General features: G+C 50.1%; 1 protein-coding gene and 1 pseudogene across 2 annotated transcripts in view; both read right to left on the bottom strand.

The window, feature by feature from the left end:
* The window catches only part of DPP3 (dipeptidyl peptidase 3), a 31,635-nt gene extending 7,888 nt beyond the window's left edge, over window positions 1–23,747 (bottom strand). Inside the window, exons 1-15 of one of the 2 annotated variants that reach the window (XM_036258726.1) lie at window positions 23,697–23,747; window positions 22,257–22,531; window positions 11,730–11,819; window positions 11,069–11,206; window positions 10,175–10,249; window positions 9,526–9,619; window positions 5,728–5,858; window positions 5,503–5,633; window positions 5,368–5,426; window positions 3,670–3,864; window positions 3,344–3,456; window positions 2,920–3,012; window positions 1,100–1,162; window positions 882–1,006; window positions 642–762 (exon numbers count right to left, since the gene is read on the bottom strand). In XM_036258726.1, the coding sequence (XP_036114619.1) occupies window positions 642–762; window positions 882–1,006; window positions 1,100–1,162; window positions 2,920–3,012; window positions 3,344–3,456; window positions 3,670–3,864; window positions 5,368–5,426; window positions 5,503–5,633; window positions 5,728–5,858; window positions 9,526–9,619; window positions 10,175–10,249; window positions 11,069–11,206; window positions 11,730–11,819; window positions 22,257–22,526 (1,698 nt within the window). In that variant the 5' untranslated portion in view covers window positions 22,527–22,531; window positions 23,697–23,747. Of the gene's footprint in view, window positions 1–641; window positions 763–881; window positions 1,007–1,099; window positions 1,163–2,919; window positions 3,013–3,343; window positions 3,457–3,669; window positions 3,865–5,367; window positions 5,427–5,502; window positions 5,634–5,727; window positions 5,859–9,525; window positions 9,620–10,174; window positions 10,250–11,068; window positions 11,207–11,729; window positions 11,820–22,256; window positions 22,535–23,696 lie in introns of both variants that reach the window. The other variant, XM_036258725.1, reaches the window with a different exon arrangement.
* LOC118627740 lies at window positions 20,163–20,374 on the bottom strand (annotated as a pseudogene).
* Window positions 23,748–25,506: the final 1,759 nt, after the last annotated feature.

The raw sequence follows: 25,506 nt of genomic DNA, 5'->3' as shown, positions 1-25,506 counted from the left end.
GTCACACAGCTCCTAAAAGAGAGCAAGGACTCACTCAGACTCAAGTTTCCTGACTCTAAAATGTGTGTTCTTTTGATGATATAATATGGCCTCCTTAAAGCATGCTTACTTGTCTTTCTAAAACATTTCCATTGCTTACCCTTTCTCCAAAGTACATTTCATGACTGGGCAGCCTAGCCTAATGGCTCTGGAGGCAGACTGATGGACTGGAGTCCTGCTCTGCTACTCACCAGCAAGTTACTTACTCTCTTTGTGCCTCAATGTGCTCATCTCTAAAGTGAAAGTAACAACAGTACCTACGTCCCACGGTTGGTTCTGGGAATAAATGAGTTAATTCATGTAAAGTGCTTAGAACTGTGCTTGGCACAGAATAAATCCTATGCAAGTCTTCTATTAGGAGTTGTAGTAAAAACATCTCATTTGATGTGCCCTCAAAGGTGGGCAGGGAGATTATTACTCCCATTTCACAGACAGAGGCACTGAGGCCTGAAATAGTGATGTGACTTGTCCCCATATGTAGTGGAGTCTGAGATTAAACCCAGTTCATGTACCTTGTAGGTTGTCCTATCCCTGTACCCAGATTCCTGATCCTGGCCCCCACTTTAGGCTCCCCCACTCCTGAGGGCTCCCTGGGGCTCCACCTGTCTCCAGCTGGAGGCCTCAGGGGTGTAGAACTCCAGAGCGAGCAGCCCAGCCCGAACCATGTTGAGCCAGTTCACATAGATCACATCTTCTGCATCAGCCCCCTCGAAACCAAAGATCCTGGGGGAAGGAGAGGGTGGTGGTAGGAGGGATCGGGATCCGAGCTGCCTGGGCCCTGCCCTCCCTGCTGGCCCCCCTCCGCCCAAAGAGGAGGCTGCCCCCACGCCTGCTGCTCGTACTCCAGCACTTGGGGGTGGAGGCAGAGGTAGAGGCCCACGCTCTCGGCCCGGCACTCTTCGTAGCTGGAGGCAATGTTGCTGAACTTGCTGTCCCAGGTCTCCCCGCTCCGGTACCAGCTCTGAATCTGGGAGGGGAGGCCCAGGAAGCAGGCTTAGGGGCAGTGCCACCCACCTGTGCCCACCCTTCCAGCACCAGGGCTCCACCGAGGCCACCTCACCTGCTCCCCTGTCTCTGGGTTGATCACTGTCTTCTGGTCAAAGTTGAAGGCTCCTTTCTCATCCTGCGGGAGAAGGGTTATGACAAGGGGGTGAGGAAAAGTCGCCCATGCCCAGGTCCAGGACTTCAGGCCTGGGTTCCCAGGGCCTGATGAGTGGCTCAGAGAGGTGGCGGGGAGCGGACAGCAGGAGCAGCAGGTCCGTCGACATACTGCTGCCTCCAAACCTGAGTCCTGTGACACTGGCCACCCTCTCAGAGCCCCTGGGAGGTGGAAGAGCCAGGGCCACTGCCCCACTGCACAGAGAGCGATGCTGAAGGCCAAAAGGCACGTGAAGGCCCAGACCCAGTTCTCGCAGTGGGTGGGCCAGAGAGCCTGGCTGCGCGTCCCTCCCGTGCCCTGGCCTGTTTCCCCGCGCTGGCAGAGGCCCCAGCACATGCTTTGCTGCCTAAAAAGCATCACCCTCATCATCCTGTCCATGCGCTAACACCTTTCACGTGTCATCCCTTTAATCCTCACAACCATCCTCCAGGGAAGATTCTGTTATTCCCCCACTTCACAGAGGAGGAAACTGGGGCTCAGGGACTAAATCCCCAAAGCAGAATAAGAGCACATAACCCCCGTGCATACTGTCTTTTTTATTGTTATTATTTATTTTATCCTCACCTGAGGACATTTTTGCATTTATCTTCAGATAGAGCGGGGGGGAGGGGATCATCGACGTGAGAGAGACACATCGAGTGGTTGCCACCCACATGACACCAACCAGGGCCGGGGACAAACTGCAACCAAGGTACGTGCCCTTAGTGGGAACTGAACCCGGGCCTCTCTGGTTGGCAGCTGACGCTCTAACCGCTGAGCCAAACCGGCCAGGGCTACTGTCTGTTAATAAGAACGCACCTTTACTAAGGGCCTCCTGTGTGGCAGGCAAGCCCGGGGCTTCACTATGATTCCTCACAACAGCCCATACAGTAGGGGTCAGGAACCCCATTTTACAGACAGGTCAGCTGAGGCTCAGTGGGAAACAGACTTACCCGAGGCCACAGAGTGGCCACATCTGTCCCATCTTCCCTGCAACTCCAAAGCCTGGACAAGGCCCATCACCAGGCTACTACCCTCACCAGCTGCTCTCTGAATCCTCTTAACTCCAGGCCCAGCTCCTAAGATCCAGTTCTGGTCCTTCCTCCCCACTCGGTGGGGCAGCCCCACCACAGGGCGCAGGCCCAACCCAGATCCCACACTCTCGGATGTTCTCGCCCTGCCCGCCCCAGTCTTCCCGTCTCTGCAGCTCTCTGCTGGGGTCCATAATGGGCATTTCTCAGCCTATCTGTCTTTTTTATGTTTCCTGAGTGTGTGCCGCGGGGGCTGCAGCCACTCTGGCCAGCTGGCACGAAGGGACTGCTCTGGAGAGAAGTGGCCCCCTACGATACCTGGAAAGGTACCGGCTCCAGGAACTGCAGCACAAAGACAGTGCTACAGCCTCAGGACTAGAAGCATCAGAGCCGGTCCCCTACCAGCCTCTTTGTCCCCAGGGCTGCCTGAGTCACACCCTCAGAGCCAGCTTCCTTGGTATGAGCCCAGCAATTCCTCCTGTGGGAGATTCTGTGGTGGGGGCACCTCAGCTGGACTGTTCTGCAGGGCTCATTCAATCCTTGGAGCTTCTGGGACATCTTGGGGAAGGGTGAGTTGAAGGGGCCATATTCGCCACCTGATCCAAAGCCCCCGAAGGCAAAGACAGAAGCAGCTTCACCCCTGAGAAGGGCTGATCATGGGGGAGGGGAGCTGTAGGCCTGTGTCCGGGGGGCCACAGGCCATGTCCTTACCTGCACAAAGAGCTTGCCGCTGCCGTGGCCCAGCAGCTCGTGCAGACCGACCTGCACATCAAAGGAGGGCCCCTTCCAACGGATGTACAGGTCCTGCCAAGACAATCAGGGACCCACACTGTCCACTGTCCCACCAAGGCCACACAGCCTGCCAAGCAGAAGGCCCATCACTTGGCAAAGGCCTATGACACCCCAGGCTCCTCACTGGGCACCACAGGACCCATCGCATCCTTGCAATGGCCCGGAAGGAACTGCCTCCTCTTTTGACAGATGAGGAAACAGGCTCCGAAGTCACACGGCCGAGAAGTGGCAGAGGCAGGAAGGAAGCCGTGCTCTTTCCCTGACCCTGTGCTGGGTTGTCTGCCTTCTGGGTTGGCTGAGGTCAGGTCAGGCCCAGCCCAGGCCCTCGGCTGCTGGTGCCCACCTTGTCATCCTCATCCAGGAAGGTGAGCTTCTCCCGCTGTGTGGCGTAGGCCACAGCCAGCACATTCCCCAGTGACACATTCTTAAAGCCTTCTGTCTGCCTCAAGTCATCATCTGCAGAGGACAGGGAGGGAACCAGGGAGAAGGGACAAAGTCAAGGGTCACAGACAAGGAATCTAGGCAAGAGCAACAGGCTGGGCTGATGAATGGAGCAGGGCAATTTCTGGCCAGGTGCAGGTGGAAGGGGAGGCAGCGACTCTAAATGAGGCTCCTGGGGGCTTGGGGGCTACTGGCATGGCCTGAGTGGCCAGGCCCGAGGAAGCTCACAGTTGGGGATGTTGATGCCAGCAGGAATGCCGGAGCCGGCGAAGGTGAGAACATCCAGAGAGGTGAAGTCTGGGGTGAGGAACTTGTCCTTTTCAAAGGCTGGGGGCCAGGGCAGCTCCTTCAGCAGCTGCTCCGCACTCGCCACCAGCCGCTCAAACTTGGCACTCATGGCCTTATTCACCATGGCCACAAAGCCTGCAGGGGAGAGGGGGCTACGGGTTAGCAGGGCTTGAGAGGGCTCCTACAGCCTACTCAACCCCTCTACCCTCTAGTCTGTGTGCAGTGACTCTGTGCTGGCCACTGGGGAGAGCAGCGACCCAGGGCATGGCCCTGCCTTCATGGAGCTCACTGCTTGGGGTGGCTGGACTTGGAGAGAACGGCTCAGCTGGGTAACATCTGAGATGGATCTTAAAAGAGTTTGCAGGAAGTACAAAGTGGGTGGTGGAGAGAGACTGGATTCCCAGTGGAAGAGACTGCAGGGGCAAAGAAACTCTTCTTTGGAGGGAGCTGGGCACGGTCCTGCATGGCGAGAGCATCTGGTTTGTGTGGTCCTCACAGAAAACGTGTTCTGTGGAGTGCAGTTTTGGAAACACTGCTTTGAGCCAGGACTCGAACTGCAGTAACGCTAACAGGCTCAGTCCCAGCCCTTCTGTTCAGCAGCCTCACTCACCAACTCTGAACGGTGGTGACCTCTGGAGGGAAGCCACATAGGCAAAGGTAGTAGCGGAGGGATTTCACATTTTGTCCTATAGATTTTTTCCCTGTTCTTTCAAGTTTTTTAACCATGAACATAGACTACCTTCCTAATAACTACAATGAGTTATATAAAAAATGGGGGGAGGTGTTTGAGCTCGAGGCCCTGGGGTCTCAGCCTTCGGAGCAGCCCTGGCGAATCAGAACCCGGGCATGAAAGCTGTGGCTGTGCACACCTGTCTCCCCCTCGGACCCCTGGCCGCCTGTTCCTTTATGCCTTGTCCCTGGTCTTGGATCTGTGGGCTCAGATCCAAGCCCCCCATCGGCTACTGGGGCTTTCCCGTCTTCTCCCAGGTTAATCTCTCCGGCTTCCAGCAGCTGGATGCTCCAGACTCCATGTCCAGGAGCTTGGAGAGACAAGTCTAAATCCTCAGGCTAGATGCCCTGCCTTGCCCAGGTGCAGCATCCTGAGGTGGCGGACATGGGGGCCAAGGCCACCTGCCACCTGCCCTGGACAACAGCAACCTAGTCAAGTTCATGGCTGTGCTCCCAACCACCTGGCACTTTTATGTGGCTGGCATTGTGCTGAGCAGTATGCGTATAATATCTCACTTCCCCCAACACCCAGAAGTGGTGACTGATGCTCAGAGGTGGGATTAATTGGCCCAAGGCCACATAGCCGGTGAGGAGCAAAGCAAGACTTGGAACAGACAAAGCCAGGGTCCCGACCCGACACCACAGGCAGCACCAAAGTACCTTGGATCCAAGGCACCTGGGTTCGGCCACCCACCTACTGTGCCTCCGTCCCCACATCTGTAAAGTGAGGATAAAAATCCTCATAGGAGAATGGTGTCTAAGTGAGCTACTGGGTAAGAACCCAGCACATGGCAGGCACATCATCAGCGCTGGCAGTCGTCAGTTATTACTGCCAAGGGTAAAGGGGAGACCCCTCAGAGGACACAGGGAAAGGGTTTCCAGTCTGACCTCCCACCTGCCGGAAGTTACCTTCAAACTCTCCACGGGAACCAAAGGGGTCTCGGTAGCTCTCGATGAACCCGATGTAACTGGGGGGAGAGAAGGGCAGACATGGAGGAGGGGTGGGCAGGAGGGGTAGGGCCGGGTGAAGGCCGGGCCCCTCACCTCTCCACGATGGGGCCTTTGTCCTGGATCCAGAAGCGGGAGCCCCTCTTGTGGGCTTCGATGGAGCCCTGGGTGAAGCTTTCTATGTACTGGGCCAACATCTGCTCCTGGTGGCTGTTGGCAGCATACGCCTGGGGGTGAGCAGGGGTTGGTCAGCCTCAGGCCACCCCCCCCCAACTCCCTTTGTTGCCCAGAGGGGTCTGGAGCGCGTACAGCCAGCCCTACCTTGGCTTTCTCCAGGTGCCCCACGACCTTCTGGAGGATGGGTGCATAGTCCCCCCGGGTCACCTGGAAATGGCTCCCCTGGAAGTCATACCTCTTCAACTTGGAAGTCATCTCAGAGTCTAGGGCAGGCTCTGTGGGGAGAGAGGGATAGCTCAGGGAAAAGGGGCGTGTACAACACCAGCAGGCTTCTCACCCTGACGTGCCTACCCCAGCTCTCCCACAGCTGCCCATTGCCTACAGAAATCAGTGCAAACTTTCACCTTCAAAAACAGACATATGGCCCTGGCCAGTCTGGCTCAGCGGTTAGAGTGTCGGCCTGTGGACCAGAGAGTCCCGGGTTCGGTTCCCCCTAAGGTCATGTATCTCGGTTGCAGTTTGTCCCCGGCTCTGGTTGCAGTCGTGTGGGTGGCAACCACTCAATGTGTCTCTCTCACGTCGATGTTTCTCTCTCTCTCTTCCTCCCTCTCTCCTTCCTGCTCTATCTCAAGATGAATGCAAAAAAAAAGTCCTTGGGTGAGGATAAAAATAAACAAAAATAGACATATTATGTAACATGAAATGTGCTAAGTGCTTTACATGTGGCTTCTCATTTAAGTCTCACTGCAGTTCTGGGGGAAGAGGGAAATTATCATCTCCATTTTACAGGTGGAGAAACTAAGGCACCAAGAGGCTAATAAAATTTTCTAAGGTCACACAGGCAGCAAGTGGCAGAGCAGGATTCAAACCCAGTGTGGCAGATTATAGCTTAAAAAGACAGCCATGCCTTGGCCGGTCTGGCTCAGCGGTTAGAGCGTCGGCCTGCGGTCCGGAGAGAACCAGGTTCAGTTCCCGCTAGGGGCACGTGCTTCGGTTGCAGTTTGTCCCTGGCCCTGGTTGGTCGTGTGGGTGGCAGCCACTCGATGTGTCCCTTCACGTCGATGTTTCTCTCTCTCTCTCCCTTCTTCTCTCTCCCTCCCACTCTATCTGTACAAAAAATGGAAAAATGTCCTCGGGTGAGGATAAAAAAAATAAAAATAAAAAAATAAAAATAAAAAGACAGCCATACCCTAAATGTAACGACAGTGGTCCTTATAGGGAGATAAGAGGGTGAATGGGAAGTAGATGTGATAAGAGAAAGATGCTGGACAGGCTGAGGAAGGGCCACGAGCCAAGGACTGCAGGCAGCCTCTAGAAGCCGAAAGAGGCGAGGAAGCAGACCCTCCTTCCAAGGCTCCAGAAGGAACTGGGGTCTTATCTGGACCTCCAGAATCGCAACAGAATATATTTATGTTGTTTTATGCCACTAGATTTGTGATTTATTACAGAAACAATGAAATACTGATACACTGTTATATTTTCCTTGTTGCCTCTGATCGATAAAACATACATCTAGGTTTTTTATGTGTGTGTGTGTGTGTGTGTAACAGCCACAGTATCACGCATCTCCCAGTGTGACTTCTCCCATGACTACATGGGGGCTATATTCTGTCCTCTTGAAGTGGCGCAGGCTTGTAACTACAGAAGTGACTACTCAAGCTAGGCCACTAAAGGAGATACAGCCCAGCCAGTGTGGCTCAGTGGATTGAGTGTCATCCCATGGACTGAGAGGTCCCAGTTCGATTCCCGGTCAGGGCATATGCCAGGGTTGCGGGCTCAATCCCCAATAGGGGGTGTGCAGGAGGCAGCTGATCGATATTTCTCTCTCATTGATGTTTCTATCTCTCTCTCTCCCTCTCCCTTCCTCTCTGTCAAAAATCACTAAAAAATTAAAACAAACAAACAAAAAAAGGAGATACAGCCCTGGCTGGTTTGGCTCAGCAGTTAGAGCGTTGGCCAATGGACCAGGGAGACCCAGGTTTGGTTCCTAAGGGCACGTACCTCGGTTGCAGTTTGTCCCTGGCCCCAGTTGGGGTTGTGTGGGTGGCAACTAGTTGATGTGTCTTTCTCACATCGATGTTTCTCCCTCTCTCTTCCTCCCTCTCTCCCTCCTGCTCTATCTGAAGATAAATGCAAAAATGTCCTTGGATGAGGATTAAATATAAATAAATAAATAAATAAATAAATAAATAAATAAATAAATAAATAGATAGATGGATGGATGGATGGATGGATGGAGGGAGGGAGATATAGCTTCTGCCTTGCTCTCTTGGAGAGCTCACTCTTAGAGCCCAGCCACTGTGAGCAATATGAAGAAGCCACATGAGGCAGCCCCAGCTGGGGTCCCAGCCGACAAACAGCTATTATCTACTGCTGGTCATGTGAGTAAGGAAACCTGCGGATGATTCCAGCCCCCAACTGTGGAGTCACCCCCAGCCTCCAAGTCTTCCCAGCTGAGGCCTCCGTCATTGTCAACCAGAGGCAAGCTGTTCCTACCATGCCCCATCCAAATTCCTGCCCCACAGAGTCCATGAGCATGAAAAGGTCAGTTATATCACTTAATTTTGGGGATGTCTGTTACACAGCAATAGATAACTGATACACCCAGGCAGTCTGACTCCAAAGCCACACTCTTAACCACTGTCCTATCCTGCATCCTATAAGCACAGCCCCAGCTTATGCTATGGTGTGATCTACTCCTGCTCCCTTCAACCCAATATCCTTTTCCTTGGTCAAATCAAACTACTTGCTGATTCCTAAACTTTCCCACCACTCTGCTTTGGCTCATGCTGTTCCCTCCTCCAGGAGTGCAGTTCCCCACCCATCTTCATTTATGCATACACCAAGTATCTGAGTCTCCAGCAGTGCAAGCCAGTGGGGAGATGATGGTGAATAAAACACACAGTCCCTCCTCTCAAGGGGCTTGTAGTCAAGTAGAGGAAACAGAAGAATAACGGGGACATTACTAGGAGTATTGATGGGAAAAGAGAAGGGCCAGGACTGTTAAGGGAAACAGGGAAAGGTGCTGGAGAAGGCGATGTCCAAACATGGCCTAAAGGATGAGCAGATGTCATCAGGTGAACATCTGGAGGGGAGGGAGGTCATTCCAGGCAAAAGGGGGGAACAGACTGTTGAAAGGCCTAGAGAGATATGTGAGAACAAGAGGTTTGCTGGGACTTGTGAGCTACTGAGCATGCCTGGGCCCAGGGTTTAAATGGAAAACTGAGATGAGAGAAGGATATAAGGCTGGGAGCTGGGAAGTTGTAGGTGGGCAGGGGAAGGATTGCAAAGGTCCTCATAGGGGTCTGGACATTTCTGTCAATATTGCATCTATTTCCCCATCACCTGGAAACAGGTTTTCCCTTGAGAATCCCCCACCACTACCACCTCTAGTTCAGGTGGTGGGAGGGGCTGACCTCATTGCCTGGCTCCAAGATAGGCTTGGGACCAGATCTAACCAATCAGGGACCTGGCCCTTGACCATAGGGATTGGTTCACAGATAAATATGGGACCCAAAATAGAGAAATTAGAGCTACTCCCAGACCTTATGAAGAAACTTCTGAGAAAAAAGGACCCTCCTTTTGCTGAAATGGCCAGGCTGGTGGCTGACCTGTGTGGGAGCAGCCTGCTGTGGATGAAGTCAAAGACAGCCCAGCCAAGAGATGGACAGAGATATTTTCTAAGACTACTGTCTGAGCAGCTGGATCCAGCTGTGCCTGAAGCCTTCATACTCTGGGCTTCTTAATTTCCCAAGTGTGTAAAGTCCCCTATTGGTTTAGGCAAATTTGAAATAGATTCCTTCACTTATAACCAAAGAGCTCTGAACAACAAAGCCCTTAGAGGTGGATTTGGGCTTTATCCTGAGGGTACCTTGAGAGAGATTTAGAAGCAGAGTTTAGTAAGTTCATCATCCCCATATACAGAATATAGAAAGAACTCACCTGTGCCAAGCACAGAAGCCAGCCGCACCTCATAGCAGGGCTTCCCACCCTGGTCGACCTCCTTGAAGAGCCGTGTGTTATAGGCACTGAGGTTCTGAAAGAGACCAGGGCAGGGGTTTGGGGGAGAGTGAGTCCAGAGAGGGCTGGGGGGGGGGGAGCAGGTCACACCCAGGAGAGAAGATACAGAGCCAAAGCAGGCTGGGGCCTCCAGGGGACCTGCCTGCGCCCGCTGGGAGGGGCGAGAGCCAGGGCACTCGCCTGCTCTGTTCAGTGCACTGAGCACTAACTTTTACTAAGCGCTGATTCGACTGTGCCAAGCACCATATGACCTCAGCTAACCCAGAGCTATACAAGGCAGAACCCATTTCACAGACAAAGAAACTGGTCACATAGCTGCTGAGTGGCCGAGCTAGGAGATAAACCCCACACATGACTCCCCAGCGGCTCAGATATTCAGCCTCAACCTGTCCTGAGGCTGTCACGAGGCCCTTCAACCTGGGGTGGGATGGGGGCATTTTCACTGGAGCTCGGCTTACTCTTAGACATGGATCCCTAAGTCTTCTCCACCTCTAGGACCCAAGCTGAGACCCAGGAGTAGATGCCAGTGGCAAGGGGGCCCCATCAAACCACTGCCCCAAGTTCCCCAAACCTGTGAGTCCAGAAAGTCTTGGGCCAGTTTGGCATCTTCCATGGTACAATCCCCAGAGAAGTAGGTGGTGATGCCCTGTGGGGAACGGGGCAGAAAGAAAAGAGGAGTTGCTGAGGTCGGGGCTGCAGGGGCAGCTGGTGAATCTCGTCCCAGTGTACCCTCTCCAGCCCCAGACTTCCTGCATCTCCTCTCAGCAGCCTCCACCCTGACCCCATCCATCTCTTCCCAGGGGAAAAACTTTAACACAAACAACAGAGGAAACAGGGGCCCATATCCAGCCTCCTGCAGCTCTGCTCCAGCCGCTCACAGGCCAGCCCACGCCTAAGGCTTGCCATGTCGTTCACCCCACGCGGCTCCCAAGCAGCCTCTGAGGGGGGAGGCCTGGGCCCCACTCCTTTCCTTCCCTCCGCAGCTTCCCCCAGCTCTCTGCTCTTCTCTCCTTCCCTCCTGCACACAGCATTCTAGGATGTCAGAGGCATTCCATCCAACCTGACCCCATTTTACAGATGGCAAAACTGAGGCCCACTGAGGGCAGCTTTGCCTCAAGAGTGTAAGGCAGCTCTGGCCGGTTTTCTCAGTGGTTAGAGCATCAGCCCAAGGACCAAAGAGTTGGCAGGTTTGGTTCTGGTCAAGGGCATGTACCTTGATTGTGGTTCAGTCCCCGGCCCTGGATGGGGTCGTGTGGGAGGCAACCAATCGATGTGTCTCTCTCTCTCCCTTTCTCCCTCCCACTCTATATGAAGATAAATGGGGAAAAAAATATCCTCGGATGAGGATTAAAAAAAAAAGAGTGTAAGACAGAACCTACTGCCTCCCCTTTAGGCCCCTTCTCCATACCATACCAGGTGGCCTCAAAGGAAGCCCTCCACGCCCCTGTGTGGTTGGGAGTCTTACCTCCTTCCCCAGCCCAAGGTGTCGAAGCCTCGGCTCCAGAGAGAACATGAGCTCCCCGCAGGTCTGCCAGAGGCCCCTGACTTCTTCTGGGTGCTGCTGGGCAGCCTTACTCCCCAGGATCACACGTTCCAGCTTCTCCTGCGGGGGATGGAGTCCATTGGCCTGGCCACACTGCCCAAACCTGCCTCAAGCCTCCACATCACCTCCAAGCTCTTATCCCACAATCTAAGACCTTCCGGCGATCGATGGACCAGCTGCATTGGCACTGCCTGAAAAATGTCCTTAGGCCTTACCCCAGACTTTTCGATCAGAAGTCGCATTTCTACAAGACCACCAGGCAGTTTGTGTGCAGTTAGGGCACAGATGGGCCTGACCCCCACAGTTCCAGGGAGGGACTCCCGTGCCCAGGTTTCTCTACTGTCCCTAGTGATGACCCACAGGCTTCATTTTTGCAAGCACCTAACGTTTTCCAGAGTACTTCCACATCCTCCCCTTGTCTGCCCGTTGGGTCAGCAGCCAGAAGGCTGCAGCACCCAGTGAGGCTGGATGGCTGACCGAGGTCACGCAGTGTGGCAGTGACAGAGCCAAGGCTCCGCTCAGGGCCCCGCTCCCCCCCATCAGCCCCAAAATGCCCACCTTCCTCACCCCTCCCTCAGCTCACCTTGGGCAGGTTGGGAATAAACTTGGTATCACCGAAGGACTTGTAGTTGCCCATGTTGGAGTAGACCCCCGCGGCATAGACCAGGAACGCCTGGGGGGAGGTGGGCATCAGACACCTGGAGGCACAACCTCCCTGCCCCAGGGAGGTTCCCTCCTGAGATGTTAACACCCAGAGGAACCAGTATGGGTGAGGCTGGGAAACCTGGGGGCAGGACCCAGATCCTGGAAGGCCCCACCTGGTCCCAACATACTTCCATAGACCAATCTTCACACACCCACTGTCATACCAAACTGGTCTCAGCAGCACCCAAACACATCCGAGTGCTCATCCACCTTTATTCCCGCGACACCCAGCATCCTCTCAGCCACCTGCGGCCATCCCATATGACCTTTAAGGACCAATTTAAACACTGCCTTCTTGACCTGGTTGGTTTCGCTCAGCGGTTAGAGCATCAGCCTGTGGTCCAAAGAGACCCGGGTTCGGTTCCCGCTAAGGGCATGTACCTCGGTTGCAGTTTGTCCCCGGCCCTGGTTGGGTTGTATGGGTGGCAGCCACTCGATGTGTCCCTTTCACGTCGATGCTTCTCTCTCTCTCTCTCTCTCCTTCCCACTCTATCTGAACAAATCCCACTCTATCTGAACAAAAAAAAGAAAAATGTCCCCGGGTGAAGATTAAAAAACAAACAAACAAAAAAAACACTGCCTTCTTATGCAGAAAGCCTGCTGTCCTCTGCCCCCAACCTGGCAAGCAGCTGGCACTGGAAGCATCACATGTTAGGGCTGGAGGGGTATTCATCATTTCCTCTATGGCTTTTGCTGGCCCAAAATCTAGTCTCCCTTCCTTCAGCAATGAAACCTCACATCTTCCTTTGGCGAAGGGAAGGTCTCCCTTCCCCCACTGCAGGGGTAGGCATACCCTCTAGCTGGCCACCCAGGCAATTTTCCAGGTGCAAAGAGCTTGTTTCATACTAGGGATCATTAAGTGTGGAGTCCCTGGAGCTCCCCTGCTGGAGTCAAGAAAGAAAGGAAAGCTCAGAGATGAAGATTGTATCGCAATGGTATCACTGAACCCCTGAATCTAGCCATGCCTGAAGCCTCCCTTAGCCCTGAACTTTTCAATTATTTTATTTTTTTTCTTTATTGTTTTTTTTTTAGAGAGCAAGAGAGGAAGGGAGAGGGAGAGAGAGACAGAAACATCGATGAGAGAGAACATCGATTGGTCGCCTCCTGCATGCCCCCCCACTGGGCATTAGGCCCACAACTGGGCATGTGCCCTGACCAGGAATCGAACCAGTGACCTCTTGGTGCATGGGTCGATGCTCAACCACTGGGCTACACCGGCCGGGCAAGAACTCTCTTCTTATTTTTATTTTTATTTTATTTATTTATTTATTTATTTATTTATTTATTTATTTATTTATTTATTTTTTAATCCTCACCCGAGCAACTCTCTTCTTATTTTTATTTTATTTATTTATTTATTTATTTATTTATTTATTTATTTTTTATCCTCACCCCAGCAACTCTCTTCTTATTTTTATTTTTATTTTATTTATTTATTTATTTATTTATTTATTTATTTTTTAATCCTCACCGGAGGACAGTGTTTGATATTTTGTTCAGATAGAATGGGAGGGAGAGAGAGAGAGAGAGAAACATCGATGCGAAAGGGACACATCGAGTAGTTGCCACCCGCACAACCCAACCAGGGCCGGGGACAAACTGCAACCGAGGTACGTGCTCTTAGTGGGAACAGAACCAGGGTCTCTGGGGACCGCAGGCCGATGCTCTAACCGCTGAGCCAAACAGGCCAGGGCAAGAACTCTTTTTTTAAAAATAGACTTTGTTGTTTTAGACTCACAGAAAAATTAAACAATAGGTACAGCGATTCCCCACATATCTCCTTCCCCACACATGCAGTCTTCCCCATTATCGACATCCCCCAGTAGAGAACTTAAATTTGTTACAATTGATGAGCCTACACTGACGCATCACTATCACCCTAAGACAGTAGTTTACGTTAGGGTTCATTCTTGGTGGTGTACATTCTATGGGTTTGGACAGATGTATGACATATATCCACTATGTATGATAGATGCATTACTCTGTATCATACAGAGTAGTTTCACTGCCCTAAAAATCCTCTGTGCTCCACCTTCCTGCCCAGTGCCTGGCAACCACTGATCTTTTTACTGTCCCCATAGTTTTGCCTTTTCCAGAATAGCATATAGTTGAATCAGATTGTATAGCCTTTTCAGATTGGCGTCTTTCATTTGGTAATATGGACTTAACTTGCTCCATGTCTCTTCACGGCTTGACATGTCATTTCTTTGTAGCACTGAATGACATTCCATTGTCTGGAAGGACCACAGGTGATCGATTCAACTACTGAAGGACATGCTGGTTTCTTCCACATTTTGGCAATTATGAATATAGCTGCTAAAACATCTGTGTGCAGGTGTTTGTGTGGACATAAGTTTTTACCTCCTTTCAAGTTTTCACCTTGGTAAATACCAAGCAGCACGGTTGCCGGACTGTATGTTAAGAGTATGTTGCGTGGCCAGTTTGGCTCAGCGGTTAGAGCGATGGCCCTCAGACCAAAGAGTTTTGGGTTCGACTCTGGTCAAGAGCATGTCTCTTGGTTGTGATTCAATCCCCAGTCCTAGTTGGGGTCCTGCGGGAGGCAACCAATCGATGGGTCTCTCTCACATCGATGTTTCTTTCTCTCCTTCCTTCCTTCCCTCCCTCCCTCCTACTCTATCTGAAAGTCAATGGAAAAATATCCTTGAGTGAGGATTTAAAAAAAAAGTATGTTTAATTTTGTGAGAAGCTGCCAAACTCTCTTCCACAGTGGCTGTACCATTTTGCTTTCCCACCAGCAATGAGTGAGAGTTCCTGTTGTTCCACATCCTCGCCAACATTTGGTGGAGTCAATGTTTTGGATTTTGGCCAATCTAATGGGTATGTAGAGGTAACTATTTTTTTTTTTTTTTTGCATGTCCCTAATGATATATGATGTGGAGCATCTTTTCATGTGCTTATTTGCCATCTGTATATCTTCTTTGGTCAAGTAGCTGTTAGAAACTTTGGCTCATTTTTTAAATTACATTGCTTGTTAGAGCTTTTTGTATGTTTTGAATAACAGTGCTTTATCAAATATATCTTTTGCAAATATACTTCCCAGTATGTGGCTTGTCTTTTCATTTTCTTGATAGTGCCTTTCACATAGAAGAAGTGTTTAATTTTAATGAAGCCCAGCCTATCAATTATTTCTTTCATGGATCTTATATGGTGATGTATCTAAAAAGTCATCTCCATACCCAAGATCATAGATTTTCTTTTTTTTTTTTATCTTTATTGTTGAATGTATTACAGATGTTCCTCATTTTTCCCCCATTGAACCCCTCCTTCCCACTCCTGTCCCCCTCCTGCCTTTCCCCACACTGTTGTCTGTGTCCATTGGTTATGCATATATGCATATAAGTTCTTTGGTTTATTTCTTTCCACCTCCCACGCCCCCTTCCCTTTGAGATTTGTCAGTCTAACAACCAATTCTTAATCCCTTCACCTTTTTCACCCTTTCCCCCAACCCCCCTCCCATCTGGCAACCAACAAAATGTTCTCTATATCTATGAGAATGTTTCTGTTCTGCTTGTTCATTTTGTTTGTAGATTAAATTGTCGATAGATATGTATTCATTGCCATTTTGTTTGTTCATATTTTTTATCTTTTTCTTCAAGACCCTTCAACATTTCATATAATAATGGCTTGGTGGTGATGAACTCCTTTAGCTTTTCCTTGTCTGCGAAACTCTTTATATGGCCATCGATTCTAAATGATAGCTTTGCAGGATAGAGTAATCTTGGTTGTAGGTTCTTGCGTTTCATCACTCTGAATATTTCTTGCCACTCCCTTCTAGCCTGCAAAGTTTCTTTTGAGAAATCAGATGACAGTCTTATGGGAACTCCCTTGTAGGTAACTAACTGCTTTTCTCTTGCTGCTTTTAAGATTCTCTCTTTGTTTTGAACCTTTTGCATTTTGATGATGATGTGTCTTGGTGTGGGCCTCTTGGGGTTCATCTTGTTTGGGACTCTGTACTTCCTGGACTTGTATGTCTGTTTCCTTCACCAAGTTAGGGAAGTTTTCTGCCGTTATTGTTTCAAATAGGTTTTCGATTTCTTGTTCTCTCTCTTCTTCTGGCACCACCAAGATGCGAATGTTGGCACATCTGAAGTGGTCCCAGAGGTTCCTCATTTTCTTGGATTCTTTTTTCTTTCTGCTGTTCTGATTGGGTGTTTCTTGCTTTCTTATATTCCAAATCGATGGTCTGCGTCTTGGCTTTACCTATTCTACTATTGAATCTGTGTAAATTATTCTTTATTTCAGTTAGTGCCTCCTTCATTTCTGACTGGTCCAATTTTATGCTCTTGAGGTCCTCATTAAGTTCATTGAGGTTCTCACTAAGTCCATTGAGCATCTTTATAAGCAGTGTTTTGAACTCAGCATCTGTTAGGTTGCTTATCTCCATTTCGCTTAGTTCTTTTCCTGGGGTTTTGTTCTGTTCTTTCATTTAGGACCTGTTTCTTTGCCTCCTCATTTTGGCCTTCTCCCTGTGGTTGTTTCTATGCATTACTTAATGAGAGGTATGGGGCTAGCTGAGACCAGATGCTGCTGGTTTGAAAGAATTTAGGAAAACCTGAAACAGGATCCAAGACAGGCCAATCCTATGGTGAAGCAACTGGCAACAGCCTGAAAGTTGGGTGGGCGTGGCCTCAGGGAATCACCAGGGCGGGGCTACCAGTGTGAGCCATGTGCTCGAGTCCCAGATATGGTGGCTGTCTGCTGCCCCAGGGAAGGCTCACCAAAGGAACAAAGGCCTCTGACAGCACCAAAGGAACAAAGGTCTCTGACAGCACGTCTGTCCAGGAGAAAGCCCCCTCTCCAGCCCTCGCTCCAGTGCCAAACAGCTCAGTTCTTCCCTGTGTGTCTCTGGTGCCCCTCAAGCTGCCTCCCCTCCAAGCTTAGAGGGAGAGAGTCCGATAAGTCCGTGCGCGGGCCCTTTAAGGAGCTGCCTGGGGCTCCAGCCGCCTCAGCCTCCCTGAGCCTCAGTTCCCACTGGTTTTCCAGCCAGAAGGGATGGGGATTCTCTTCCTGGCACTGGAACCCTGAGCGGGGCCCCTGGTGTGGGACGGGGACCCCTCAGTCCTCAGGGAGGACCTTCCCAGCCGAGGTGTCCTCCTGATTTTTATCCGCCACACGTGGGTGTGGGACCAGCCCGTCCCCTCCGCCCCTCCTACCAGTCTCGATGCAGCTTCTTCTTTAATTCCGTAGCTGTAGGACTTCCATTCAGCTTGATTTCAGGCGGTTCTGAATGATGGTTGTTCTGTAGTTTAGTTGTAACTTTGATGTGGTTGTGGGAGGACAGATACCGCGTTTACCTACCCGCCGTCCTGCCCGGAAGTCCATTTCCTCAGATATTTTGCCTGTGTGTCGATGTTCCCCTTCGTTATCTTTTAGTTTTACAATTTTTTTTTTTATCCTCACTCGAGGACATTTTTTTGATATTTTGTTCAGATAGAGTGGGAGGGAGAGAGAGAGACATCTTTTTTTGTTTTGTTTGTTGTTGTTGTTCAGGTAGAATGGGAGGGAGAGAGGAATAGAGAGAGAGAGAAACACCGACGTGAAAGGGACACAGCGAGTGGCTGCCACCCACACGACCCAACCAGGGCCAGGGACAAACTGCAACCGAGGTATGCGCCCTTAGCGGGAACCGAACCCCGGTCTCTCTGGACCGCGCAGGCCGACACTCTAACTCCTGAGCCAAACCGGCCAAGGCCTTCTCCATCCCTTTTAATCTGTATGTGTCTTTATATTTAAAGTGGGTCTCCAGTAGACAACATACAGTTGGGTCTTATTTTTTGGTTTGTTTTGTTTTTTAAATTTTTTGATTGATTTTAGAGAGAGAGGAAAGGAGAGGGAGAGACAGAAACATGGATGAGAGAGAATATGGATTGGCCGCCTCCTGCATGCCCCGCGCTGGGGATTTGGCCCACAACCTGGGCATGTGCCCTGACTGGGAATCAAATTAACAACCTCTTGGTGCATGGGTCAACCCTTAACCACTGAGCCACACCAGCCGGGCAGGTCTTGTTTTTTGATCCACTCTGAAAATGTCTTTAATTGGTACAGTTAAACCACTGACATTCAAAGTGATTACTAGTATAGTTGGATTAATACCTACCATGTTTGTTATTGTTTTCCATTTGTTGTCCTTATTCTTTGTTCCTATTTTTGTCTTCCATTCTTTTTCGCCTTCTGTATTTTTTTTTAACTCAGCCTTTTATGTGATTGCATTTTTGTCCTTTTCTTAGCATACCAGTTGTATTTCCTTCTTTTAGTGGTTGCTCTAGAGTTTGCAATATACCTTCACAACTAACCCACTTTCAAATAACACTATACTGTTTCATGGGTAGTGGGAGTACCTTATAATAGGAAAATAATCCTAATTCCTGCCTCCCCTCCCTTGTGTCATTGCTGTCATTTGTGTCACTTACACACAGCCTATACACATTTTATTTATATACATACATACATAATTGAACATACTGTTATCATTTTGAACAAACTGCTATCTCAGATCAACTAAGAATCAGAAAAACAAGCTTTTATTTGACCTTTACTTACTCCTTCTCCATTGCTCATCCTACATCTCCAATGTAGATATGAGTTTCTGACTATATCATTTCCTTCCCTCTAAAGAACTTTTTTTTTTTTTTTAATCCTCACCCGAGGACATTTTTCCATATTTTGTTCAGATAGAGTGGGAGGGAGAGAGAGAGAATCATCGATGTGAAAGGGACACATCGAGTGGTTGCCACCCACACGACCCAACCAGGGCCGGGGACAAACTGCAACCGAGGTACGTGCCCTTGGCGGGAACCGAACCCGGGCCTCTCTGGACCACAGGCCAACGCTCTAACCACTGAGCAAAACTGGCCAGGGCTAAAGAACTTCTTTTAGCATTTTCTGCAAAGCAGCTCTACTGCAACACATTTCTCAGTCACTATAGTTTCAGATTTTTCTTCTGTTCCTTTTTCTCTTCTCCTTCTAGTATTCCCATTACATAATTTACACCTGATAGTTGTCTCACAGTTCTTAGATATTCTGTTCTGTTTTTTCCCCTATCTTTTTTTTCCTTGCTTTTCAGTTTTGGAGGTCCCGAAACAGATTCAGGACATTGAGATGTCCTGAAACAGAGATTCTTTCCTCAGCTGAATCCAGTCTCATACTAAACCCCTCAAAGGCATTCTTCATTTCTGTTACAGTGTTTCTGACATCTAGTGTTTGGGGTTCTTTCTTAGAATTTCCATCTTTCTGTTTACATTGTCCATCTTCCTTTCACATTGTCTACTTTATTCATTAGATCCCTTGACATATTAATCACAGTTGTTCTAATTCCTAGTCCGACAAGTCCAACATCTCTGCCATATCTGAGTCTGGTTCTGATGTTTGCTCTGTCTTTTCAAATCGTGTTTTTTGCCTTTAGTATGTTTTGTAATTTTATTTTTTCTTGCTAGCCATACATGATGTACAGGCTAAAAGGACCTGCTGTAAATAGGCCTTCGGTAATGTGGTGGTAAGGTTTGGGGGTGGGGGAAGCATTCTATGGTCCCACAATAACGGCTTAAGTCTTTTAGTGAGCCTTTGCCTCTGGACTGAGAATTTCACATGTGCTTCTCAGTCCCATGCCCCTGCTTCCCCCTGAGGTGGGACAGATGGCTAGAGTGGGCTAGAGCTGGGTATTTCCCTTTCCCCAGGCCAGTTACGTTCGGACAAAACCCTAGCACAAGGTTCTGGTTAAATGGTTTCTACTGAAGGTAGACCAGGTTAAGAACAGAATGTTCAGTGCATTTCAAAAACGGTTACTTCTCTCCTTCTCCTGCCAGATGCACAAAGGGCTTTACCTCTGAAATTCATTGGGAGAACCAGGTCAAGCTCCCGGAGGTGAAGTCCTCAAGTGTGGGAGTCTCCTTATGACCGCATCCCTCTGGAGTTTTTAAAATCAGAGTCCTTGACACTGAGCCTACAGCAAGTTTTCAATTGCAGCTCAGGTTTTTCGTCCCCAGCACTGGTTCTAGTAGAGGCTTCTGCTCATGAATCTTGGCTCTGGTAAGTTGTAATTCTCTGTACCTGCCTCCTCTCTCTAATATGGGGGACAGCAGCTTGCCCTGTGACCTCACTTCTCTTAATGATCTAAGAAGAGTTGCTGATTTTCAGTTTGTCCAGCTTTTGACTTGTTAGGACAGGCTGGCGACTTTTTTTTTTTTTTTACTTTTTAATTTTTATTACACATTACATAATACACTGCATAACCTTCCAGCAGGGGTAGATGAGCATAACAGAGTTATTTTTCATCAATCAGGAAAATGCTCCCTTAATCATCAATGTTCTCGAAACCCTCTGACACATAGTAACAATTAACTCCAGAGACCAGTTTATCTCTTTCTATCAAAGTCCACTGAAAAGAATGATATGCAGCCCTTTCTCCTTGCCTGTTACTGAACCTGTGGATGGGCGCAGTGGCAATTCCGGGATAGGTAAGCACGTGCACATGACGACGGGCCCGGGGAGAATCTCGAACCACATTGCAGCAAGGTTACCAAGGCCAGAAAAATACCTTCCAGGTCCTTAAAAGTGACCGGCTTCGACCCCTTCCCCCAAGTTGGCGACTTCTAAGCTCCTTACATGCCAGGCCAGAAACCAGAAGTCATAATTTTCTTCTTCATTTAAGCCAATATGAGGTGGGTTTCTGCTTCTTACACACAAAGGCATCCCACTGGAGATAGTAATACTTGGGCAGCACTTTTCCATTTATAAGCACTTCCCCAGCTTTTAGCTCTTTTAATGAGTAAATTAAGGCCTAGAAATTAGATGTGATTACGCAATGTTCAAAATAGACAGAAGAGTCCTGGCTGGTTTGGCTCAGCGGTTGGAGCGTCGGCCTGTAGACCAGAGTGTCCTGGGTTCGGTTCCCGCTAGGAGCACATACCAAAAAAAAAAAAAAAAAAAGAGAGAGATAGAAGAAAGAGCCTGGGCCTCAGCTCAGAGATAAGCAACCCAATCCCTTTATTTTACATATAGAAAAGCAGGCCACACACTCATACATTCCTGGTGAAGCTTTTTTAGAAGATGATTTAACAGCACCAACTAATAGTAAATGTACAGAACCTTTGACCTAGCAATTCTACTTCTTTCTTGCATTTTTTTTTTTGTTTTGTTTTGTTCAGACAGAGAGGGAGGGAGAGAGAGGAGAGAGAGAGAGAAACATCAATGTGAAGGGACACATCAAGTGGTTGCCACCCGCACGACCAACCAGGGCCGGGGACAAACTGCAACCGAGGTACATGCCCTTAGCGGGAACCGAACCCGGGTCTCTCTGGACCGCAGGCCGACGCTCTAACCGCTGAGCCAAACTGGCCAGGGCTCTACTTCTAAAAATAGATCCTACTCACACATGTACACAAGTATGCTCATTATGGTACTGTTTATAAGAACCAGGAACAATAAAATGTCCAGCAATAAGGCAAAGATCATCTTGATTGTAAGTATACTGCTATGGAATGCTTCACAGCCAATAAAAAAGAATGAGGTGGATTTATATGTACCCCATGAATTTTCTAAGACGTGGTTCAAGGTTCAAGGTTCATCAAGGGGCCTTTCTGCCTCTCCTTTCTTCCCTCCTTTCCCCCATCCTTCACCCCCACCTTTCTCTCTTTCCTTCCCCGCAATCTTTCCCCGTCTCCTTCCTTCCCCTTTACCCCCCTCTCTTCCCCAGGCACATTAAAAAACAATAATAGGAAAACATGGTGTTCAGTGAAAAAAGCAGGACTCGGAAGAACACAGAGAAAATGATCTCATTTATATAAAAGAGAAAATAAGGAACTGATAGATGTATACATGTATGTGTGGAAGTATGTAATACAGAGGGTTGAAAAGACTGTACACCCTGCCATCCTCAGTGGTTATCTCTGGGAAGGGCACTGAGAATGAGTGATCTTTGCGTTTTACTTTATGTCTTTCTGCATTGTTGCAATACATTAAGCATGTCTTCATGTATTACTTGGCCAACAGACCCACAAACAAACAAAACCCAGGGGGCAGAAAGAATATTCTGCCCAGGGACACAAAACATGGTCAAGGAAGACCTGGTCCAGACACAGACCTGAGTTCTAGCCCTGGACTCATTCCTCTACCATCTCTGAATCTCCAACTGTTTCCATTACTCACAGCCCTTGTTATAATCACAGCAGCCACCCTTTATCTTGCAGTCGGCTCACCACAACTCTGAGATACAGATCACCCTCAGGCATATTTTGCAGATGAGAAAACTGAGGCTCCAGGAGGGGAGGTTCTGGTATTTGTAATTTGGGGTTTAAGCTGAAGAGAGAAGGACCTTTGTACCCCTGCTTCCTGGTCCTTCACACCCACAAACAATTTAAGAAATGCAGGTTGGCCTGAAAGAACTGACCTGATACTCCTCCTCAGTAAGGCCCTCAGCCAGGGCATGCTGGCGTAGCTGGTCGGGATCCTGGGCACGAAAGAGGCGGCTGAGTAGGGCATAGATGTAGGGGGCCTCAGGGGAGGTCTGCAGCAACACAGCCAGGCCTCCATACCAGGCGGCGCGTGACAGGTGGTGGGCATAGAGGCGCTCTGTGGGCGACAGCAGGCGGAAGGCCTCGCGGCAGTCCAGGCTAGACACGCCGATGTCATTGGGCAGGATGTACTGGGTGTCCGCCATGGGTCCTGCTGAGAACCATTGCCATCATCACAGCCATCATTTACCCCACATCAACTGCACACAGGGCTCTGCAATCTCATAACCTCATTTAATCCTCCCAAAAGCCCATGAGGAAGGAAATGCCATTGTATCCATTCACCAGATATGCTAACTGAGGCTCCGAGAAGATTAGGTGGCTCACCCAAGGAGATTACAAAATATGTTGATGGGCCAGATTTGGCCTGTGGCCCCTCAATCTTAAATATTGAATCTAACCACCTAATCTTACAGATGGAGAAAATGAGGCCCAAAGTGGTTAGGAGCTTTGTCTAATAATAACACAGAGAAGGGTCGGAGCAGAGACCTGCATCTCTAGGCTCCCTGCCCAGGTCCTTCTCTGGCTCCCCCCTCCTTCTGACCTCCTAGCCTCCTCTCCAAAATTCTCCCGCAGGTTCTTCCATTCCACTCACCACTGTGTTCACAAAGGGAGAATCCCAGGCTACCAGCTGGAACACCCAGGTTCCAATACTGGCTCAGCCCCACACTCCTAAAATCAAGTAAACTGTTTCACTTTTCTGTGCCTCAGTTTCCGCCTCTGTACGAGGGGGGTGACAACAACCCCCACTTCACCAGGTGGGTGTGCAAATTAGGTAAGGTCACACCTGACAGACTGTACCTACAGCAGTTAATGATTTTCCTTGTGCTTTTCCTCTCTCGAGGCTCCCAGGATCTGTCCCACTCTCAATCCGCCCTGCATCCTCCTGCTCTCTCCCAGTGCTCCCAGGGGAGCTACAGAGCCACCGAAGTTCAAAGCTAGAAGAAAATTCACTTTACAGATAGGGAGGCTGAGGCTTGGCCAGACCAAGCCACTTAACGAAGGTCTCACAGCCTGTCGGGACTCAGGGGTCTCCCAACCCAGGGCATTCTCCACACCATCCTCCCTTACGGGTGAAGTATTTCCAGCATCCCCCGCCACTCCCGAGGCTCCGCCCCCAAAGCACAATCACCCGGGTTCTGAAAGGGATGTTAACCCTTTGCTGCCAGGAGCGTTCCTCGGCCTAGGAGCCGCGATAAGTTTAGAAAGGGTACGAGATGGGGGGAAGAACGGGAATGATCTTGCACTCGGTACAGATTCGCCCTGTGCCCCAAGGATGACACATTGAAACCCGAAACCCGGGCGCCGCGTCTCACCTGCAGCAGCTGCTCCGTTCGCAAACTCACTTCCTGCTTCCGCCTCCCCCATTCATTGGGGCTCCGCGAACTCCGCCCCCACCGGCCAATTATAGGGCCTCGGGGTTCCAGATGAACGTCGGCTTCAGCCAATAGGAGCGCTGAGGCGAGCTCCGCCGGCCCGCCCAATCCCGGCGCTACGGGGTCGTGCGGGGGGTGGCCCCTGCGGCCTTGGCCTTTGTCCGCCTGCTGTGCTCCCGCAGGGTCGGAGACGTGCGCGGCGGGCCTGGCCGCGGCCTAGTATTGGCAGACCGGGCTGACAAGGTCCCCCTGATCTGGGCAGGGTGACATGGGTGTCACGGACGAAGCACCAGGGATCCCCACCCCCTACACACAGCCCCGACCTCTGGCTCCTTTGGGGTTTTTCCCAGTCCCCAACCTGTTTTTTGCAGGTGAGAACCTGCACAATGAGAGTGATGGGGCTCCCCCTTCCTCACTGGATTCGATGGCCAGTAGGTGGAGATTCTTTGGAGTCGGCCAAGCGCTCGTTGCAGGGAATCCAGACTGCAGGTGAGCAGGCTGGTGCCAGGGCTGAGACGGCGGCACCACCGACTCACCATGGGCAGGGACGGTGGGTGGCGGCAGCCGTTCAAGGTTTCTGAGCCTCAGTTTTTTCAGCACAAAGAGGCGAGGGGCCTGGCAATTTCTTGGTGCTTGTTGGGAGCCTGATGGATGAGAAAGCCCCCTGCGACCCAGAAAGGCTGCCCAGGGCAGAGCTGGGCCTGAGACCCACCCTTGCAAGGCAGGGTGGTCTCCCTGGAGGATGGCCTGGGTGGGGGGGCATAGGTAGGAAGGTCCTGGGGACCTAGGGGGCAGTATTGTGAGAGTCCCGGATCAGTAGTCGGGCCATGTGAAGTGGAATCGTGCCTCCAAGGCCTGCTGGCTGTGTACTTGGATGGGTCACCTTACCTCTGAGTCTTGGCTTTCTAAGCAGAAAAACCGGCTAATAATGGTTTTGATTCTGAGGGATGTCAGCTTGAGTGAAGTGTTGACTGGTCAGTGCTGCTCCCTGGTGTGTAGAAAAGGGTGCGGGGAGAAGGGGATACCTGAAATCCTCACCCTTTCCTTGCCAGCCTTTGCCCCACCTGTGTCTAGCCCCACATGAGTGCCAGCTGCTCATTCACAAAGGTGCCGAAGCTCTGCTTGGCACAACAGTGCTGTTAGCTCTAATGATGATTATCATAGGAAGAGCTCAATAAATTGGCCTATGTCCTTAGGAACATCACCCCTCTTCTTTCTTGTGCTTCAGTTTTCATTGTCTTTGAGTATAAAACCTTCCCTGACTTGGGTGAAGTTGAAATGTAAACCGGTAAAGGAGGTAGTGCTGTCACTGCCACCAGTGGGCAGCTCAGGCCAGCAAAAGATCGCAGTGCTCCTGGGAGTTTCAACCAAGCTGCATTTTTATGATTACAGCTAATCTGAGCCTTACTGAGGTCCTGTACTAGCAGCTGGACATAGAGGATCTCATTTTTTTAAAAAAAAAAACAAAAACCCTGAAATAGGATATAATAATTTTACCTATTGTACAGATGGGGACACTGAGGCTAATAGGTTGACTGACTTCCCTAAGGCCACCCAGAATGTCCTCAGGTGTCCCTGACCTGGGATTCAGCCTAGACTTTCCACCACAGTTCTCCCCACCTGCCCCAGCATGTGCACACACACGGAGCAGTCCATTCACTGGAGTCACGACTGTCCCAGTCTTGTCTCTTCCCACGGCAATGAAGGGATAGGTGAGGAAGTAACATTATTAATTAACTCCTGCGTACGG

The sequence above is a fragment of the Molossus molossus genome, unplaced genomic scaffold (assembly GCF_014108415.1).
Source record: "Molossus molossus isolate mMolMol1 unplaced genomic scaffold, mMolMol1.p scaffold_m16_p_13, whole genome shotgun sequence".
Taxonomy (NCBI): Eukaryota; Metazoa; Chordata; class Mammalia; order Chiroptera; family Molossidae; genus Molossus; species Molossus molossus.
The sequence above is the reverse complement of the archived record's forward strand: the minus strand, read 5'-3'. Positions and strand labels throughout refer to the sequence as shown.